The 19,296-nt window shown below is 52.1% G+C and overlaps 1 protein-coding gene across 1 annotated transcript; it reads right to left on the reverse strand.

Annotated features, from left to right (window-relative positions):
- Positions 1–5,349: 5,349 nt before the first annotated feature.
- EIF3I (eukaryotic translation initiation factor 3 subunit I) lies at positions 5,350–19,296 on the reverse strand. The gene is made up of 11 exons (XM_032981232.2): positions 19,111–19,296; positions 17,326–17,418; positions 16,639–16,726; positions 16,077–16,142; positions 15,454–15,603; positions 13,767–13,894; positions 13,157–13,267; positions 12,454–12,543; positions 8,304–8,377; positions 6,606–6,698; positions 5,350–5,713 (listed from the first exon to the last, which is right to left on the reverse strand). The coding sequence occupies exons 1-11, from the start codon at positions 19,111–19,113 to the stop codon at positions 5,632–5,634; spliced, it is 978 nt and encodes a 325-aa protein (XP_032837123.1). The 5' UTR covers positions 19,114–19,296; the 3' UTR covers positions 5,350–5,631.

Genomic DNA, 19,296 nt, shown 5'->3' on the forward strand with positions numbered 1-19,296 from the left:
AGGCCAAGGCTACGATTTTAGGGCCCCCTAGACAATCACCGTGAGATATGTTTTCAACAAGTGTAAAAAGAGAACAAGAACTAATTCAAAACGCGGTTTAAATTTTGTTTTTAATGAAAATGCTTACATTTATATTCTTGGGTCTTTCGGTGTGAAGTCACGTAGATAGGTTCAAAGAAAATAACAAAAAAACTACGACGTTTCGATCGCAACACAAGCAGTCATCTTACACTTAGCAATGGCTACAGCGTTAAATGTTCGAGACCGTGAGTGTTAATGATGTGATTAGGCAAGAGGAGCCACTGATAATGTAGTTACTACGCCACCGGCCGGCAGTAATCGCTCTTGTTCATTAGTCCCCGGCGCGTAAAGACTCCCGCGCGGAGTGTGTGGACTCACTGCTGCTTGCAGCTGGGAGGTCGCGTTAAGATTCCCCCCCCTCCTCCTCTCTCATTATTGACAATTACTCGATCAATTTGTATCGATTAACCCATTAAGGACAGGCGTTTTTCTGTGAGAGATGGAATTGGGAATTTCCGGCTCGTGGCGTCTGCTAGGGTCTTCCTAACAACTGGGCGCCGCGGTCGCTAGGAAATGTTAATTCCCTCGCCTCGTATGAAGGAGGTGGTGGGTTCGATCCCGACCCTGAAGCCTGTGTATTTGGAGTTTGCGTGTCTTCATCTCCGTGGTCGCGTGGATTTTTCTCCGGGTCCTCCCATTTCCCCCCCCCCCACCCCTGCACATTTAAAATCAACGTGCGTTTAACGAGTATTCGGCCTGGATACATTTCCACACGATAAGCCGCTTAGTTGAGCTATCAATCGTGGCCAGATAAGTTTAAAAAAAGAGTTATACGGCTCAGTGGTGGTCCTTACCTGGTAAAATAAAAAAATAGCTTTAGTTTCCTTTAGACTTGACACTTGCAGCTTCGTTCTTCTCGACATCAACCCACAACACCCACACCCAGGGTCCTACCGTGGTACATTGGTTATTAGCGCGCTGTGCCTGCACCCCAAAGGGCACCGGTTCGATCATCATGGCGTGGCAGTTGAAGCAATGGGCACGTAGTTTATAACACGTCAGTATTCAGGAGGCGGGTAAACCACAATGTGATCGGTCGGTGGGTCAGTCGCGTGCGGTGGGGTAAGGTGTGGGTGCTCCCGCCTCTCTTCCAAGACGTCTCAACAGCGTGGAAGGGGAGGCCAACGTGCCCTCGACGTCTCGGGGGGCTCTCTCGGGCTACTCCGTAGCGAAGGCCCTTCCAGAATCACAATATTTATTCATACTGGAGGCATCCGATGAGCTATAAAGCTCCAGTAGGGGCACGGGGTCAGAACGTGAGAATCGCAGGGCCGCGCCTTTAACTCCTCTTTACCGACACGAATAACCGTGACACTGAAAATAAAAACTGACACTTAACGTAACCACAACGCTGCCACTGACCATAAAGACTCAATAATGAAAAGAGACCTACTTGCTGTACCTCCTCCTGACCACGCTGAGGTGGGCATTGTCCCCGACTGTCCACCTGGGGGCGCCTCGGACCCACGAGGATCAAGGCCGTCCTCCCCCACCCACCCACCTCCTAAACCTCACCTCGCACGGAGACCCGCAGACTCGTAGAGAGCTCCACACAGTCTTTTACAGTGAGACTCGCAGAGACCCACAGTCTCACAGAGAGACTCCTAGACTCGCAGAAACCCACAGACTCGCAGAGACCCACAGCCTTACAGAGAGACTCCTAGACTCGCAGAAACCCACAGACTCGCAGAGACCCAAAGTCTTAGTCAGACTCGCAGAGACCCACAGTCTTACAGACTCCTAGACTCGCAGAGACCCACAGTCTTAGAGATTCCTAGACTCGCAGAGACCCACAGTCTTAGAGACTCCTAGACTCGCAGAGACCCACAGACTCGCACAGAAATCCAGTCTTACAGAGAGACTCCTAGACTCGAAAATAGATCTACAGACTCGCAGAGACCCACAGAGACACACAAAGACCCACAGAGACCTAGTCTTACAGAGAGACTCCTAGACTCGCATAGAGACCCAGTATTACAGAGACTCAGACTCGCAGAGATCTACCGACTCGTACGGAGACCCAAAGACCTCGCAGAAAGACCCACAGTCTTACAGAAAGGGTCCTAGACTCGCAGAGACCCACAGTCTTAGGGACTCAGACTCGCAGATATATACCGACTCTCACAGAGACCCAGTCTTACACAGAGACTCATAGACTCGCATAGAGATCCACATACAATGTGTTCCACGAGTGTGCACCGTCATTGTCCAATCCATGGGTTTTTTTTGCAGTGCACTCGGGTCGAGTGTTTTTTTTGCTTGAAGCGTGATGATGCCCGACAAATTAAGTTCCCCAAAAAGCTTCCAGCACGTGCAGCGAAACGTCGGACATCATTCCGAACGCGCAGTAACCCGAACACAAATCCTAACTACCACAGCATGTTTTTTGTTTGCATGTTCACCACAAGGATATGTGGTTAATTAATGCAGACATGATTCCTTGCAAAAGGTTTCAGTTTGGTATTTGAACATCTTAGCACAACTGTTTCATTGCCAGAAAGGGTTAAAACCCATTCTTAAAAATCGTAAGGTCACAAAACCCGTTCCCGTCTCGACCTCTGCCCCCCACCTCCCCCACCGCGACCCACCTGCCCCCGACCCTGCGCGCTAACCACTGCGCCACCGCTCCCCCCCGCGTCTCGTGGCACGCGCACACAGACGACGCCGCCTCCGTGACTGCCTTCCACGGCGCGTGCCACCCTGCAGCCAACGTTGGCCGGGCACTCGGCCGCCTCGCGCCCGCCAAGCTCGCGGGCGTCGCCTCTCGTCGCCCGCGCCCAGAGACCGTCGTGCGCCAGGCCATCGGTGGATGGAAGGTAGGGGAGTGGAGGGGTTGTAGTTTTTGAGTGTGAAGGCGGTGCAACTGCACAACGGGGGAATGCACAGCGGGCCAAATGCTCCAAACGCACGTTTTATAAATGTGGAGGGGAAAAACCGGAGCACCCCGAGAAAAATCCAAGCGACCACGGGGAGAGACACCGCAAACTCCAAAATATACAGCAGGCGTCGAGGTCGGCACCGAACCCAGGACCTCCTGCATAGCAGGCGAGGTAGTTAACATCTCGCCACCGTGGCGCCGTCTCACGTGTTTCGGTGGACACCTGTCCCGCACGTCCGCCGGTCACGGCCTGCTGTCTCGCGTTGTCTCATTTCGGTGCCACCCCGTCCCAGGTCTACGATGGCCTCTCTCCATGGGGGGGGCGGGGCACGGGGAAAATCTCCGACGCCTTCAAACCGACAGTAGTAACACCTGACACGGCGACGTCGAAGCGCGGGGGGGTCCGGAGCAAGTCGCCCCGACTCGCCTCGTACCCGAGGGACGGCTCCCCTCGTTTGCGATGCCAGCGGACCGGGTTGGCCGATCCACGCGCTTGGGATGAGAGCGGAGCGCGCGGCGCCACCGGCTGGAGCTGCCGCGGCGTGGTGGAGCGCGCGCCGGAGGAAGCGAGCCGGGGCCCCCTCCAGGGACGAGGGCGCGGCGTGGTTGGCATGGGCCACGGTGTGCGCAAAAGGAAATCCACCCCCTCTTCGTGGGCTGACACCTGGGCCCCCCTCCGGCACCGTGCCCCCCTCCACCCACTCCCCCCACCCCGGCCCATGCAGTTGCACCGCATGCACACTCGAGAGCTACGCCACTGCCGTTTGTGTAATGACGCAGCAGGTGTAGCGTTCGCCGATTCCTACGTTTGCGATGCGCGCAGAGAATTGCGGATGCGGAAATCGACAGTTTGCGATTCGACGTCCGCAACTTGCACCGAGTCGATGTTGCGCGTGGGATAACGGAGCGGACGAAAAGGAATGAAATTAAGACGTGGGGGGAATGTGAAAATATACGAATGAGATTACAAATATGAATCGATCCTTAAATCGAGAGCAACCTAAAACTGAAATAAAATCGCTGGGGGTGGGGGGAATGTTACCTACCTAACGTTTAATTAGTACAAGATATCTCCAGCTTTGTATAAACACCTGATGAGAGTCTGGAGACGTAAATCAAATCTCTTGCAAGGGAGGACCTTGGATACCGGGACGACACGGCAGGAAACAACTCGGTTCAAATGAAACAAAAAAAAATACGATGCAGTTTGGCCGTTTTTCTGCCAACCCTCAAGCAGCGGTTACGTGTCTACGACACTTTGAAATAGGTGCTGCGTTCCCCGCCTCGCTTCATTCATCTCTGGCTGGCAGGTCACTTTGGCTTTGTCTCCGCGTGTCTTGCCGTCTCACCGCGCGTGTCTCCATCCGTCTCGTGTCCGTAACCATCTACGTGCCCGTCTCAACCCGCGTCGCCCTTCATCACCGCACGCCCGCACTGCTCTCGCAGTCCGTGTCTCGGTGTCGCCTTCATCCGTCTCTTCGTGCGTCTCCCGATGCTCTCTCTCCCCGCGATCACCGCGGGTGCATCCATCTCCATTGTCCACCTCTCGTCTCTCTCTCTCTCTGCAACTCGGTCTCTCCCGCCTCCATTCACACACTTCTAAGCACAACAATCTTGCCTGGCACCACAACCATCACCACTACCACCACTGCTACAACAACAATCCTACCTGGCACCACTATCAAAGACAAAGATCCCCCCCGTATAGCCTTAACAAACTATAGGGGCAAGTGCTGTTAGCGAAACCTTTCAAGGCCGCCTTTGTCTACCCAGTGGCGATATTTACACACTGCAACTCGGGACTCATCTGAGGCCGAGTCGACCTAGGGGAGGCCCAGGATCGATTCAGATAATCGTCACTGGTGTTGGTCGTGAGCGGGAATCGAACTCGGGTCGCCGGGTTCGTAGCGCAGCGCGCTAACCGTCGCACTACCGCCCCCCAGATACACGCTTACAGATATACAGAGATACCTGTACACTGACACATGCATGCACAGATATTCAAAGACCCACACACAAGACATTCACAAAGCCAAAGATGCTCCGTGCAACCATACAGGCTGTTGGGCCAAGTGCGGTTAGCGAGCGCCTACGAGGGCTGGAACGGCGCACGAGGGGGTGGTGTGGCCAGCACCAAACAGATACCATGCGCGCGCGCACACACACAGAGGTTATCCTATTTGTTAAGGTAAGCATGTAGGGTACACGCATGACATTCAATGCTTCGAAACCAGGGTTGGTGGATCATAGAGACTATGAATAAGATTTCTAATGCACTCACATTCCAAATCACCACACACACATTTAAGCACTCTTACAAAACCAACTCATCATTCACCATCAAGAAACCCGTACAACTCGTATGTACTCAAACACGCACACGTACGCACTTTCATGGTCCTCAATCCTTCGATGTTGTTTTCATTTTTTATTACATTTTTTTCCGCACGGTGCCCACACATGTGAACCCTGGCCACATCCAGCCTACAGACACGCGGGGTCGTACTCGAGCAAGCAGGCCAGCGAGCCAGCGAGCCAGCGAGCCAGCGAGCCAGCCAGCGTGCGTCCCAACTGACGACGCAGCCAGCGAGCCAAGCGTCCAAGACGCTCCGCACCACGCCAACCTCACCGACACCATGCGGCTCTCTCTGTATCCTCCACACGCGGCCGTCCTAGTGCTCAAACTCGAAGTCGAAGTACTGCGAATCGAAGTAGTGGATGCGTACGTAGCCATCCTCTCCACCGCTGCTATAGCTGTGGGGGCACAGGGAGAGCGGGCGGCAGGAGTTGGCAAGGGAGAGACGGGCGTACGCCGCTCGCACGGCAATCCGTTTCTCCATCAACATCTAAAAGTAAACTATTTTTCCTTTATATTCTTGGTTCTTTCGGTAAAGTCATGTAGAAGGGAAACAAGAAAATAATAAAAATATAAAACAATATTTTTCCTTTACCAGATAAGGCTCGCCGAGCTATATAGCTCTTTTTCAGAAGCGACCTGGCCACAAATGATAGTTCAACGAAGTGGTTTATCACGTGTAAATGTGTCGCGGGCAAATACTCTAAACGCACGTTGCTACTAAATGTGGAGAGAAAAACCGGAGAACACACAAACTCAAAATATCCAGGGGTGTCAGGATCGGGATCGAATCCGCGACCTCCTGCATACCAGGCGAGGGAGTTAACATAATTGTCATCATCAAAGCCATCACCGGTCACGATCAATACACTGCTGGATGAAGACCTCCCCAAGCCATGGCCGCCTCTTGCAATCCTGCGACTTAGCACCTGCACACGAGCGGATTCCATTGCTCAGACTCGTTGGTTGGAATCCTCTTGGACGCGTTCCATCCCCTGGCTGCCACACTCATTAGTCTTGGCCAAATGTCCCCCAAAAAAACCACCCAAATTAACACAGCACTGGCAAGACAAAGGCAGCGTGCGTGGTCCTGCCCACAGCGGCTCTTCGTGTACCCAGCCTCAATAGGTGCTCGCCGACAGCACCAGTAGTACGTTTATCTCACACGGACCTCTTGGGCGAGAGAGAGACACACAGATTGAGGGCTTTGGACCTCGAACCCAGGATATTAGCAGCTAATGGTGGTGGGTGGCTCAGAAGTCTCTTGATGAACCCTCAATCCCGGCTCACCTCTTCCCGTCGGGGTGGAACGCCACGCTGTTGATGGGCCCGAAGTGGCCCTTAACACGGCCAAACTCTTCCTCAAACACCAGGTGGAAGAACCTGCACGCGGGGTGAATGAAACATATGACATGACATAGGAATCCTTGATATAATAATAATGGGTAGGTGGGTTTGAGAGTGTAAAACCAGTCCTGCCGAAAGCACCTTGCAATGAACCCGATACATGATCGCTATCGTCAGCCACGATCAATCCCACTGCTTGGGTGAAAGGCCTCTCTCCGCATCGTATCACTCGTGGTTTGACCATACTTCACCGCGCTGGTGAACGCCGACTGGCGGCGGGGGGGGGCGCCCACGACCGGCTCAGATGTCGCTCGCCAACTCGCGTTAGCCGTAGCTAAGAATCGAACTCGGTTCACCTGGTTCACAGCGTCGGCCGCTGACAAGTGCGCCACCGCTCCATCGCTTGTGTTGTGAGCACTCGGCTAAATTATAAGTAAAACTATTTCGGCATTAATATAAGGGAAACATTGTTTTTGTTTTGCTGATTGCAAATAAAAACACAAAGAATGGCTGATATCTCCCCCCCGCCACCACCACCACCTCCCCCCCCCCCCCCGACCCCCCCTCCTGACCCCCCCTCCCAGCTCAGCCACCCCCGCTCCTACCTCCTCCTGCTTGCCCCGGCTCCAGTGCGGGCTAATGTTGCGCGTCTAAGAGGGAGCGATCGGGACTCATTCACTCGCTCCATCGGCACTCTGCCCATTACCGCCACTCTTCACGAGCACGTGCGGCTGTACGGCTCATTGGGTAATGGTGTGCATTAATTAGGAGCGTGTGTGCATGTGCGCACGTGTCTGTGTTGATGAGCATGTGTAAGTGAATATCTGTATATGTGAGTGCGGAAGTCTCTGTGTTGATGTACACGTGCAGGCGTGTATGCCCGTGTGGGGTGTGTCTGCAGGCTCACAACAATGAGCGGAGCTCCGGGCGGCTGACACACAGCGAGTTAGCAAAGGGGGCAGCACAGGGGCGCCTCTGCCAGCCATCTCATTCAGTGAACCCATAAACACCTGGACCCTGTTCCGTGACATCCTACCGGCAATCCCTCGACACTTTACACAGCCACAAAGTGCACATAGCCTGGCACAAGCGCTGTTGGTGATGTCACCGTCAGTCACATGGTGCAGTTGTTGTATACGCCTATGTGTGTGTCTGTATCTGAATGTGTGCGTGTGTATGGAGAGTCCAGCGGTGAGTACACTTCACTATGAACCTGGCAACCCGAGTTCAATTCCCATTCATGGACAAAACCAGTGACAATTATCTGAACCACTCCTGGGCCTTCCCGAGGTCGACTTGTCCTAAAATAAGAATCTGGTGTGGTGTGTAGTGTGGTTTATAAACATCACAACTGGGGAGAGAAAGGCGGTCGCGTGTGGTACTGGCCACCCACCCCCTCGTGTGCCGTGCCGGCCTTCATAGGTTCCCTCTAACAGCACTTGCCCTAAAAGTATGGCAAGGCTATACGGGGGATCTTTACCTTTGTCTTGTGTCCTTGAGTGCATGTGCATCTGTGTATATATGCGTGCTGGCAAAGTGCATGTATGTACGCATGTTGAACTTATTTCGCACCGTTATGTAGCCAACCATGCTAATCGGAGGTGCACGGGAATCGGAGGTACGGGGGAAGCCACCACTAACCTGGCCTCGAACTTGCCGATCCTGGTGGACGTGGTGGTGACGTCCATGGCCTCCTGTCCACCTCCCAGCACCACCTGTGAAGGGGGCGAGAGTGGATGCTGGGCGTGAGCGGCCGCACACCTAGCGGCTGAAGATACCGAGCGCAGGGAAACCAGAGGAGTGAGGCCGGGAGAGACACTGAGCCGGCAATGCAGAATAGCTGGGTTCGGATCAGCGTTCTCAAGCGTAGCAAGCTAACTAAACAATTTTTCGATTTAACTAGGTAAGGCCCACTGAGCTATGGTAGCTCTTTTGGGGCCAATCCATTGAGTACGTACACATGGAGGAGGGAGGGGGGGTTAACCCAAATGCGTTCGCTTGCGTATGGGGGGTCTACTGAAAATGTATGTATACACAGGAAACGGGGGGGGGGGGTGAAGCCTCAATAATAATTTGTCTACATTAGCTTTCAAATGAGTTAGATAGTCCGGTGGTGAACTGTTTGCTTAAACACGTCATTATTATTAATCCTTGATTGGGGGGGGGGGGGGTGCGTCAAGCATACGTACGCAGGTGGGAGGGGGTGTAAAAAGTACGCGTGGGTACAGGGAGGGGGGGAGGGGTCAAGTAATGACAGATTTTTGCGTATCTACTCAATGGATGGCCCCTTTTCATTTGCAACCTGGCCACAAATGATCGCTGGACAAAGTGGCTCATGTGGAAATGTATTGCAGCCAAATACTCTAAATGCCCGTTTCTAAATATGGAGGGAAAGACAGGAGGACCCGGAGGCAACGCTGATGGGTCTCAGCCCGGTCACCAATGATTGTACAAAATACCCCATCACATTCAATTGTGTTTTGGCAAAAATTCTGAAAATAATAATTTATTTACTGTGGAAGGGTACGTGAAAAAGAATGCCCCCTGGGGTGTGAATATAAAATCACTAAGTGCCAACCCAAGCTGCTGATACCATCACTTCACACAATTTAATTGTTTTTGGAATCAGTTTTTGAGGTTTACAAGCAAACATAATCGTAAAAATGTATCCACCTGTGCATGGTCATCCGATTTTACATTCCAATACAGGATTGGAAAAGTCTCTGCCTTTAGTAACGGCATTAGAGTTACACATTAAGTATTAATCATCGCTATCCAACACCGAACCGCTTAATCATGTGTCCGCACAGCTGTATGTGAGATAGACCACAGAAAATATTACGGGCCGCAGGCCATCGAAGACGCGACTCAGTGGGTCATCCCGCAACGGCCGCGCACGGCCACGTTGTCTGCAGAATGGGTTTAGGCAGCGTCGGCTCTCTCCAGCGAACACCCGACGGCACGACTGGGATTTAATTTGTAAAACAACAAAAAAAATCGGGCGAACGTTTCAACGCGGAACACGAACAGACGTTGCTCTCCGACAAAGCACCAACTCCCGACGCGACACGCTCGCCGGGCCCATTCCCCAACAGCGGAACGCTCCCCTCCCCGGCGACGGCGGCAGGATTAACATCTGCGGCGACACCGCTGCTGCGCAGAGGGTCATCAATTACAAAGCGAAAGAGGGAAACATTTGTGGGGCGGAGGAGACGGAAACAACCTCTTCTCTCCGCCGCTGCCTAAGTCTCCACCCACCCATTCACCACCGCCGCCACCCTCCCCCCCGCCTCCTCATCCCACATCCCCGGGCTGGACTCACACAGGGCGACACTGGGCGACACTCCATGCTCATTTGCCCGTGACAGTCGTGCATAATTAAGGCACAAAAATCTCGCTCTCCCGGCAAAGGCGATAGCAATTATTGTGATAATGCACGCGCGTGCACACGTACGTGCACGCGCACGCACGCGCGCACGCACGCGTGCTCTCGGATCGACGCTCGTTAATCATGGTGGGTGATTGCGGGGGTGGAAGGGCTGAGGGGTAGTCCCTCCCCCCCACCCGATAACGCCAGCGCAACCGCGCGTGAAATAGAGTAATACATCCTCGAGGACGTACACACGGACACACGCATACACGCGCGCCCCTGAGCCTCTCTTCCAGTGGATGAGATCCCCAGTATCGAGCGTCGATTCCCTGGGGAGGTTAAAGCCCGTGTAACCAGGGCATTACAGTATAAAAATAATGATGCTGATGACGCGGCGATTATAAGGAGCGGTGGCACTGCAGGATAGCGTTAGGGTACAGATAAATATGCGCAGCGTCAGTAGCCGTGTCTAGCACATGTACGGAACAAAAGGGGATAACTGTTCCAGCGTTCGAGCGACGCAACTGACAAACACAACTGGTTGCTTATGCAGGCCAATTATTGAAGACGGACCGATGCAAGAATTTGTGATATTACCAACTCATTGTTTCTCATTTGTCGTCTCGTCAACACCGATTTGTGAGCTCCATTAGCCCCAAGTGTTCTCTGACACAGAATGTTCTGCTCACTCGATACGGATCCCTCATTTTTATCTGGCAAAGAACCCCAGTCTCATCCGATACAGAACCCTCTTTCTCATACGACACAGAACCCTGTTCTCATCCAATACGAAGCCCTCATGCCATTTGATACAGAACACTCAGCTCATCCTATACAGAGCCCTCATGTAATTCGATACAGAACCCTCGTCTGATCCGATCGAGAACCCTCGTCTAATCCCATACAAAACCCTCATCTCATCCGACAAAGAACCCTCGTCTCATCCGATAGAGAACCCTCAGCTCATCCTATACAGAACCCTCGTCTCATCCGACACAGAACCCTTCCTCATCTGATACAGAACCCTCGTCTCACCCAATAGGCTTTGAGAGACGAGGGTCGCCACGACATTAAAACCGCCACCATCACCACAGCCATCACGATCGCCGTCCCAATCACCACCACTGTCACCACGAATGGATCCTCGCTGTCCTTTCCGTGACCCGTAACACTCCCACGTGGGGCAGCAGCACCAACACCAGCGGAGGCAGGGGGGCGGGGTTGAGGTCCCCCCCCCCCTTCCCCCCTGCCTCCCCCAACGTTACTGCGTGCGTTTGCATCACAGCCGACAGGAGGCCCCCCCCCCCTTACGTAACCTGGATTTACGAGCCACGCTCGCGCACCCCACCCCCTGCCGCCAACCCCACCTTAACCCGCCGCTCGCCCGGCGTTCCCTCTTGATGCTTAAGGCAGGCAGACTCACAGCGACAAAGTGCACATAGCCTGACACAAGCGCCGGTGGTGATGTCACCGTCACAGTACAGTTGTTGTATATGCCTATGTGTGTGTGTCTGTATCTGCAGGTGTGCGTTCGTACGCAGAGCGTTAGTGTAGCGGTTAGCGCGCTCCTCTACAAACCCGGCGATTCGAGTTCGACACCGGTGACGATTATCTGAACCGGTCGCGAGCCTCCCCTAGGTCAACTCGTCCTGAAAGGAGTTTCTGGTATGGTGAGTAAACATCACCACCGGGGAGATAAAGGCTGATCTCCAATAAATCCTTAACAGCACTTGCCCCAATAGCCGGTACGCAAGGAGAATATTAATCTAAAGTTACAGCCCCATGTCAATCCACTGATGGGTGAAACCTTGGCTGAAATGTTAGGGTCTGGGATAGTTTTATGGACTGGGTTGGCTTGAGTGGCTAGGGCTACTACTTGGTAGGCCAATTAGTGAGAGCAAGGGGCAGGGCGAGTGTCCATGCGGTTACAGTTTAATGGTAGGTCTAATATTCGTTTGGTGAGGTGTAATGTTTGTTTGATGAATATGGATGGGGGGGGAGGGGCGGCTAAATGTAGGGGCTAGGGGTACAGTCAGGTCAGCTCGTGTGGTGAGGGGCATGGCTACTTATCTCTGGTTGGCTCTTGCAGTCGTCTTTGTAGTGCCACGGATTGGCTGGCTAGAGACTGTGCTCTGCCCGCTAATAAATTTCCCCTCTCCCCTCATCGTCAAGCACAGCTCTATTCACTTCCTATTCACTTTCCGTTCTCTGCTCACCTACATCATTTAGGACCGCCCTCTGGCTGGACGAGATTGGGGAGCGGGAAGAGTGATATGGGGGTACAATTTTACAAGGACCCCAAGATCAGAGGGCTGCCCCCCCCCCCCCCCCCCCCGCCAAAATTTCTCATGATAGGCCCGATCGTCCAATGTGTAACGGCAGTCCAAAATTTGACTCGATAGGCCCGATGGCTCCACTCACGTGATCGTGTGTGGGCGAGATGGCGGCCGAGTTGATGGGCCGGTCCGTCTTGTAGGTCTTGAGAAGCTCCAGGGAGTCGGCGTCGTACAGCTGCAGCAGAGAGGGCGCAGGACCATGCGGCACGCACGGTCAGAGGGAGGGGGCGAGACGCGGTCCTGGCTGGGAGTGAATATATTACACCCCCCCCCCGGCCCCTTCCTGTCCCGCTGCCCCCACCTGCACGCCAGCGTTACTAATGTGCACACTCGCACACACGTGCGTTCATGTGTGTGCATTCATGCGCCTGTAACAACAAACTAATCAGCACAGCAGTCGTGTAATAACAGACAAAAGAAATCTATCTTTTCGCTGACCATGCATGCATCAGGTTGCGCGTCTGAGCACTGATAGATTGTACGTTTACATACTTTTACCAAAACATTCGACAGAACAAACAAGGCAGAACAAGGGCCTTTTGAGAGGACTTCAGATGTAGTTCTGTGGAATAATCTAGCGGGGCCGTTCACTGACACAGGGCAGTGCAATGCTCGCCGCGATAGCTCCAAAAACGTTAATCGTTTGTAGCAGGATGGCAACGCTATGGGAGCGAATGCGACCGGAATATAACTGCAGGTAAACAAAATACAAACACCCTAACGCGATTAATTTTTGATGACGGTTTCAGCTCTGTGTGTGTGTGTATGCGCGCGCGTGGCTCGCGTACCTTGGCGGTGGTGTCTTTGGAGGCCGAGATGACCATGGTGAGATCCAGCGAGGTCTGGATGTCGTTGATCTGCTTCGTGTGCTCCTTGGTGCGTGACAGCACCTCCCCGGTCTGCATGCACGCACACAAAAGACTGCTGTTGACGAGCACCTACAATTAGTACACAGTGAGTACACAATGCTAATTGGAAGGGTAAGTCAACCTCGGGGAGGCCCAGGACTAGTTATGGGTTAGATATCTCTCCTCATTGCACTGCTAATATCTTAACCAGTGCCGTCCCCCTCCCCCTTCACGGATGCGCACAAACCAGCGTGGCGAAGTATGGTCAAACAAGCCCTTAGACCGAAACTGCATGGGGAGGCGTTCATTCAGCAGGGGATAGACGTGGACACTACTGGACATCTGGGAAAAAGAGCTTCATAGTTCATTGGATTATTCCTGTCTAAATAAATATTCTGATAAACATTCTAAAGATCCTGATTGGATTCTGAATAGGATGATTATTAAATCTCACCGAACACTCATCCATGCGCCCTCCCAACGCGCCCTCACCACACACCGAACTCTTGCCACACTCGCCGCCCTCGCCACTCGCTCATCGTATGCTCACCTTGTGGCAGAACTGGCAGAGCTCGCCGTTCTCCATGCCGGCGATGATGTACTCCCCGAGCGAGCCCCAGATGGCGCTCGTCACCTTCGACTCCTTGCACGGGATCTTCATGAATGGCTCATTGTCGGCTGGGGGAGAATGCGGAGCAGGCGGCACGTTTAACACCGGCTGTCTTATTTTTCTAACTTTTACAGACAAGCTAACCGGCTTCTCCCGATCTCGACGATGCTTAACTCCACGTAACCGTGTTATGGACTACGCACGCCTGGGAGCTGCGGCTACGCACGTGCGTCCTCGGCAGCGGCGCTTGCCCCTCCAATTAGGACAGTTGGCCACATACGGTGCGAAAGAAGTTCAAAATACATACCTCCTCTACGTGGGGGATTTAATAAGTGGTAATGGACAACTGAGGATATTTGACGCACTGCCCCTCTGCTGACAACACAGCCCGCGGGGGTGTCAATGAATGGTGGCCACCCATACGAGCAACTATCCAAGCGCAATCGCAAACCTGCTTAGCTTCCACTATCTGAAGAAAATTTGCTAATTCTGAGTGATTTGGCTATAGGCCAGGTCCCCTACAACTGCTGACATATCACCCCCCCACCCACCACATCATGATGCGTCCACCCTCAATGATGCTAAAGCTGGCTAAAGCAGTGTATGTATCGTCGCCATTTGATTCAACGGGCTCAGACAAGATACATTCGATTATCAGGCCACTAACAATTCACCCTCACCCCAACCCCCCTCCTACCTGCCCGGATGAAGCAATCAATACCTATTGTTTGCAGTCAGGATTAGATTTAAGAATATTATTTTTGTCTCATATGTACTGCCTTGTGTATTACCTACTTCATAGGTCCTGTCTTGTTCATTTCGATGGGTCTAAAGGCATCATTTGTGTATCTTCATAATCAGCCACAATCACCAAACTGTTGGATGAAAGCATCTTTAACTCTCCTATGATGTAGCATTCAACTGAGTATTTAAATATAATTTGGAGTAAGCATGAAAACTATTTTAGATGCACGTATCGTGTGCGCAACAATTAATTTTAATCAATAATTCAACAAAATATCATGGACTACGGAGTACCTCCTTCGCTGTGATCGTGATGGGAGCGTTTCTGGGTGCAGTGGTGATACAAGAGCACCACCTAGTGACAGGCAGCAAGCTAACATCGGTCATCCTAAGGAAGACACTGGAGCCTGCCATGCTATGGTGGAATTTCCAGTGCCAGCACGGGACTGCCAACGGAGAGAAGCTTCGCCCCATGCTCGTTTTAGCAGAAGGAATGTATTGAATCATTAGTTAAAATCTATTCTTATTCTCAGATCACATATCTAACTATTAATTATGCATGAATGATACAAATTACATGCTCTTACCTGAAGATAACAAGACACACTATAACATACAACACAATACCAACAAGACCGTATAAACGAACCAAAAAAAATGTATTGTTGAATTGAACCCTGCCCCTCAATCACGACTCCAAATTGTGAAACCCCCCCCCCCCCACCAAATCATGCCAATTTATTGAATCGCAACGGAGGTGAATCGCTGCACGCTTAATCGCGTGATCCTAGCCACCGAGACTCAAGACTAAAGGTGTCAAAAACTGCGAGCCGCCTGTCCTCCGACCTGCAACCTACGACCTCTGCAGTCCCACGCCACTCACTGATCTGGCTGGGGTCCCGCAGGTCGAAGAGGTGGATGAAGCAGTCGTAGCCCATCTGCTTGTCTGTGGTGAACATGACGATGTTTCCGCTGAAGTCGAAACCGCACGTCCTCACCGCCGACTTGGTCTCGAACAAGCTGATCTGCTTCCCTGCACCGCGGGACGCATGGCAGCATTTCAACAGCTTAATTCGGCAAGCTAAGGGGGGGTCATATCGCTCATAAGCAGGGCGTACTGGCATACGCCTGTGAACCAGAGTTGTGGGGACATGGGTTAGCGGATCACGCAGGGATTTGTGAAACTCCCAAATCCACTGGGCTGTCAACAAAGTGGCCAGGAGACAGCAGTCCAGCAAAAAGAGTCTTCAATCTGCATGTTTTCTGTTAATCTGAGGGCAAGTTGAACTATGGGAGGCCTAGGACTGCTCTCCACACACAGACAAATACATAAAGATCCCCTGCATAGCCTTAACAGACTGTTGAGGCAAGTGCTGTTAGCGAGCACCCATGAAACTGAGACATACACACTCACTCGCGCACAGACACACACAGACTCAAAGACTTGCACGCACAGATATGCACACGAGACTCAAATACAACAAGGCACTCGTCGCTCAGCCTTACCCGTCTTACAGTCCCACAGGCGACACGTGTTGTCGGCTGCTCCGGTCAGTACGTTCTTCGTGTCCCCTGCATCGTCACCACCAGGTCAAGGGCTATTTTGCTGCAACACAGACTCCTCCCGTGCTTCTCAACACGGCGTCTTGAGATGCGGTCATGCTCAGGCCCCGAATCACCTATGACCAGATCACCCGGAATTGCACCCGATCTCGTCACGATCTCAGAAGCTAAGCAGGCTTTTGAAGCCTGGACAATGCTTGGGATGGGCGACCATCATGCTATGTTGCCCCCATACACCACAACTTCCTTCCCTCAGCCTTCCATGCTGTCGACTCCTTGCCCCTGTTCGAGTCCAGGCTCAAGACAGTCCTTGCTTTCCTCTGCCTATAACTGTCTGTCTGCAAAATGAAAAAAACTATTTCTGAACCAGGTCCAAATATGAGATCACATTTCACATCCACACAGACGCTTTATAAATCTAAATCATATGGTACAATGTGAAAAAGCATTGTGGAGGAGCATGGCATGTTGTGGCTCGCGGGACACACAGCCGTCGTGAGGATACAGTCCACGTCCACACACCACACGGCTCCCTGGTGTCCATTGTAGGTGCCCAGGCGCTCGCCATTTACCGAGTACCAGACATTCACAATCTGCTCGCACACAAATGTAAAGACACATACACACACCACACAGGTAAGTTACAATGTGCACTGGTGGCTCTAATGAAGTGGTGCAAATTCCATTCTCAAGAAGGGAGGTCACACACTCTCACGCAGGAATCAAAAATAAAACACTTGTGTTTTTGACCTGCCACTCTCCATTGTTTTGAGAGGCACAATGGGAATGTACACAAGCTGTCCAAGCTGGTCCATTAAGGATGCTTCCAATTTTTAAATAACTTGATGGACCAATATTTGCACACATGCAAGGAAACTCACAAATGCACGGATACATGCACTCTACACCACGATACATGTACGCGTTCTAATGCACGTGTGCTATTCACACTGTTGGGCAGCACGCCGAAGTTTGAAAAATGTAACAAAACCTTTTAGAAAGCATTTACATGACAATCACCAAAGGAATTGCACAGATTTGAGCATTGACATTGGTGAACTGTGCAGTGGAGTTTAACATCAATTTATTTATCGATTTTATAGTTTTTGTTTTCAAACGGCCGGACGGACAGACACAGCGACTGATGTAATATTTGCTGCAATCAGATCTCTCTTCAAAAGCAATGCCAGACCTGGTCCTTGGCAGAGGAGAAGAGCAGGTCTCCCTCTCGATTGTATTTGATCTGTGTGATGGAACGCTCATGTCCCTGCAGCAGGATGGGTTTCTGCAATGAACCACATGGAACAGAAAAAGTACAGCCACAGGTCACACAAGAAGTCACGCGCGGGTCGACCACGAGTGATAGCGGGGTCAGGCATTCAGGCAAGTGGAGGGGATTATAGTCGTCAGGTTTTCGGCCTTCCCAGCAGATATGTGGCGAGATGTTAACCACCTCGCCTGGTATACAGGAGGTCGTGGGTTCGATCTCGACCCCGACGCCTGCTGTATATTTGGAGTTTGCGTGTTCTCCGCCATGGTCGCATGGATTTTTCTCCGGGTCCTCTGGCTTTTTCCTCCACATTCAGAAACATCCGCTTACTGTATTTTGTTGCTTTACATTTTCATGATGATAAGCCACTTTGTTGAGTTATCATTTGTAGCCATGTTGCTTCTAAAAAAAGAGCTATACAGCACAGTGGGCCTTGCCGGGTAAAGTAAAAACGTTTTTAGTTTTTAGATACAACACAAGTTCAGGGGTCCTTTTATTAAGTTCAGAGGTCCTCATATCTGAAGTGTGCTTGCGTCATAAATTGTCCGTGTCCTTCCAATCAAATAGTGTCATGCAAGAATGCGTTGCTTATATCAGAAGGGGACTAACATAAGGTTCGTTTGTATCGAGCTTCTATTGCAATGAAGCATACTGGCTATGATTGACAGCAGTTTCTCGGCCACGTACAATCGTTGCAAAACTGAATTAACGGTTTTGCAGTGCAGCAGTCCCACGAATGAGGCAACCACACTGAACATTTCAACATCGTCCTAATAATAATGTACAAGCGGGGTGTCATTTTGCGGGTGATTATGTGCCGTTTTAGACTTTTTGGCTTATATATGGAACGGGTCAATTGAATGATACATATAGTATACTCAACCTAATGCACAACCGTCATCCCAGCATGGATGAATGGATTAATGTCATTGATGGTCCTGCAACAGATTCACTCCGGTGACGTCGCCCCGGCGCTTGTGCCAGGCTAGGTGCACTCCCGAGGCGACGTGAAGGCTCGCTGACAGGACCCAGGACCCCAGGTATAATGAGTTAACTACCCGAGATGACCGACAGGCCCGTCACCTGTGCTTCCTGCTAGTCACTCGCTCACCGCCTCCGTCCCACTCTTCTTTCGCTACTACCGTACAGTGGTTCATTTCAACGGACTGCGAATGCTGAACTTCTTTCGCACCGTACGTAGCCAATCGGTTGGCGACGTAGGACTCGTATCAATCGGTTTCGTCTCATCCAGTCTACTTCTCCCCATCGCACCGATCGACTTTGGAAATTCTCTTTCCACACCCCCCCCCAAAGTTACAATACTAACAATCATCTCGGCTCAACTCAAGGAACGCGTCTTCACTCGGCTAAGGCGTCTTATGCAGTCGAGCGCGGTGTGTTGCAGGCCGCGTGTCGGCTGCTCGTGTGGCCTCTTCTCCTTCGGCGACCGCCACTTACGAAAGAAAAGACAATGACAGAAACAACAACAACAACAACAAAAAATTCTCCTCAGTCCACAGAAGACGGTAACGATTCGCCTTCGAGACTCGGAGGGTGGAGGAGGAGGAGGAGGGGGGCGAAACAGAACCGGGGGGAGTAAAATCTCCGGGGACCTCTCACGTGCGGAGCCGCAAGAAACCTAAGAATCGCGCGCACGCAGCGCCCACACCCAACGCGTCCGTCTCTCCCCACCCCCCCGGCCCGTACCATGGCGAGGCGCTGGGCGCTCCCGGCTCCAGACGGGCCGAGGCGGAGGCGGCGGGAGGTGCGTGGTTGGGGGGTCGGGGATATTTCAGCGACCGGCCGGCTACGTTCAAGCGCCGCTGCGATGGCTTGGCAGCCGTCCGCCTTGTTCGAAGAGAGACGGACGTGACGACAGACGCGCACGGAAGT

This window comes from Petromyzon marinus, chromosome 3 (assembly GCF_048934315.1).
Source record: "Petromyzon marinus isolate PM22_M1 ecotype Great Lakes invasive population chromosome 3, UKy_Petmar_22M1.pri1.0, whole genome shotgun sequence".
Classification (NCBI taxonomy): domain Eukaryota; kingdom Metazoa; phylum Chordata; class Hyperoartia; order Petromyzontiformes; family Petromyzontidae; genus Petromyzon; species Petromyzon marinus.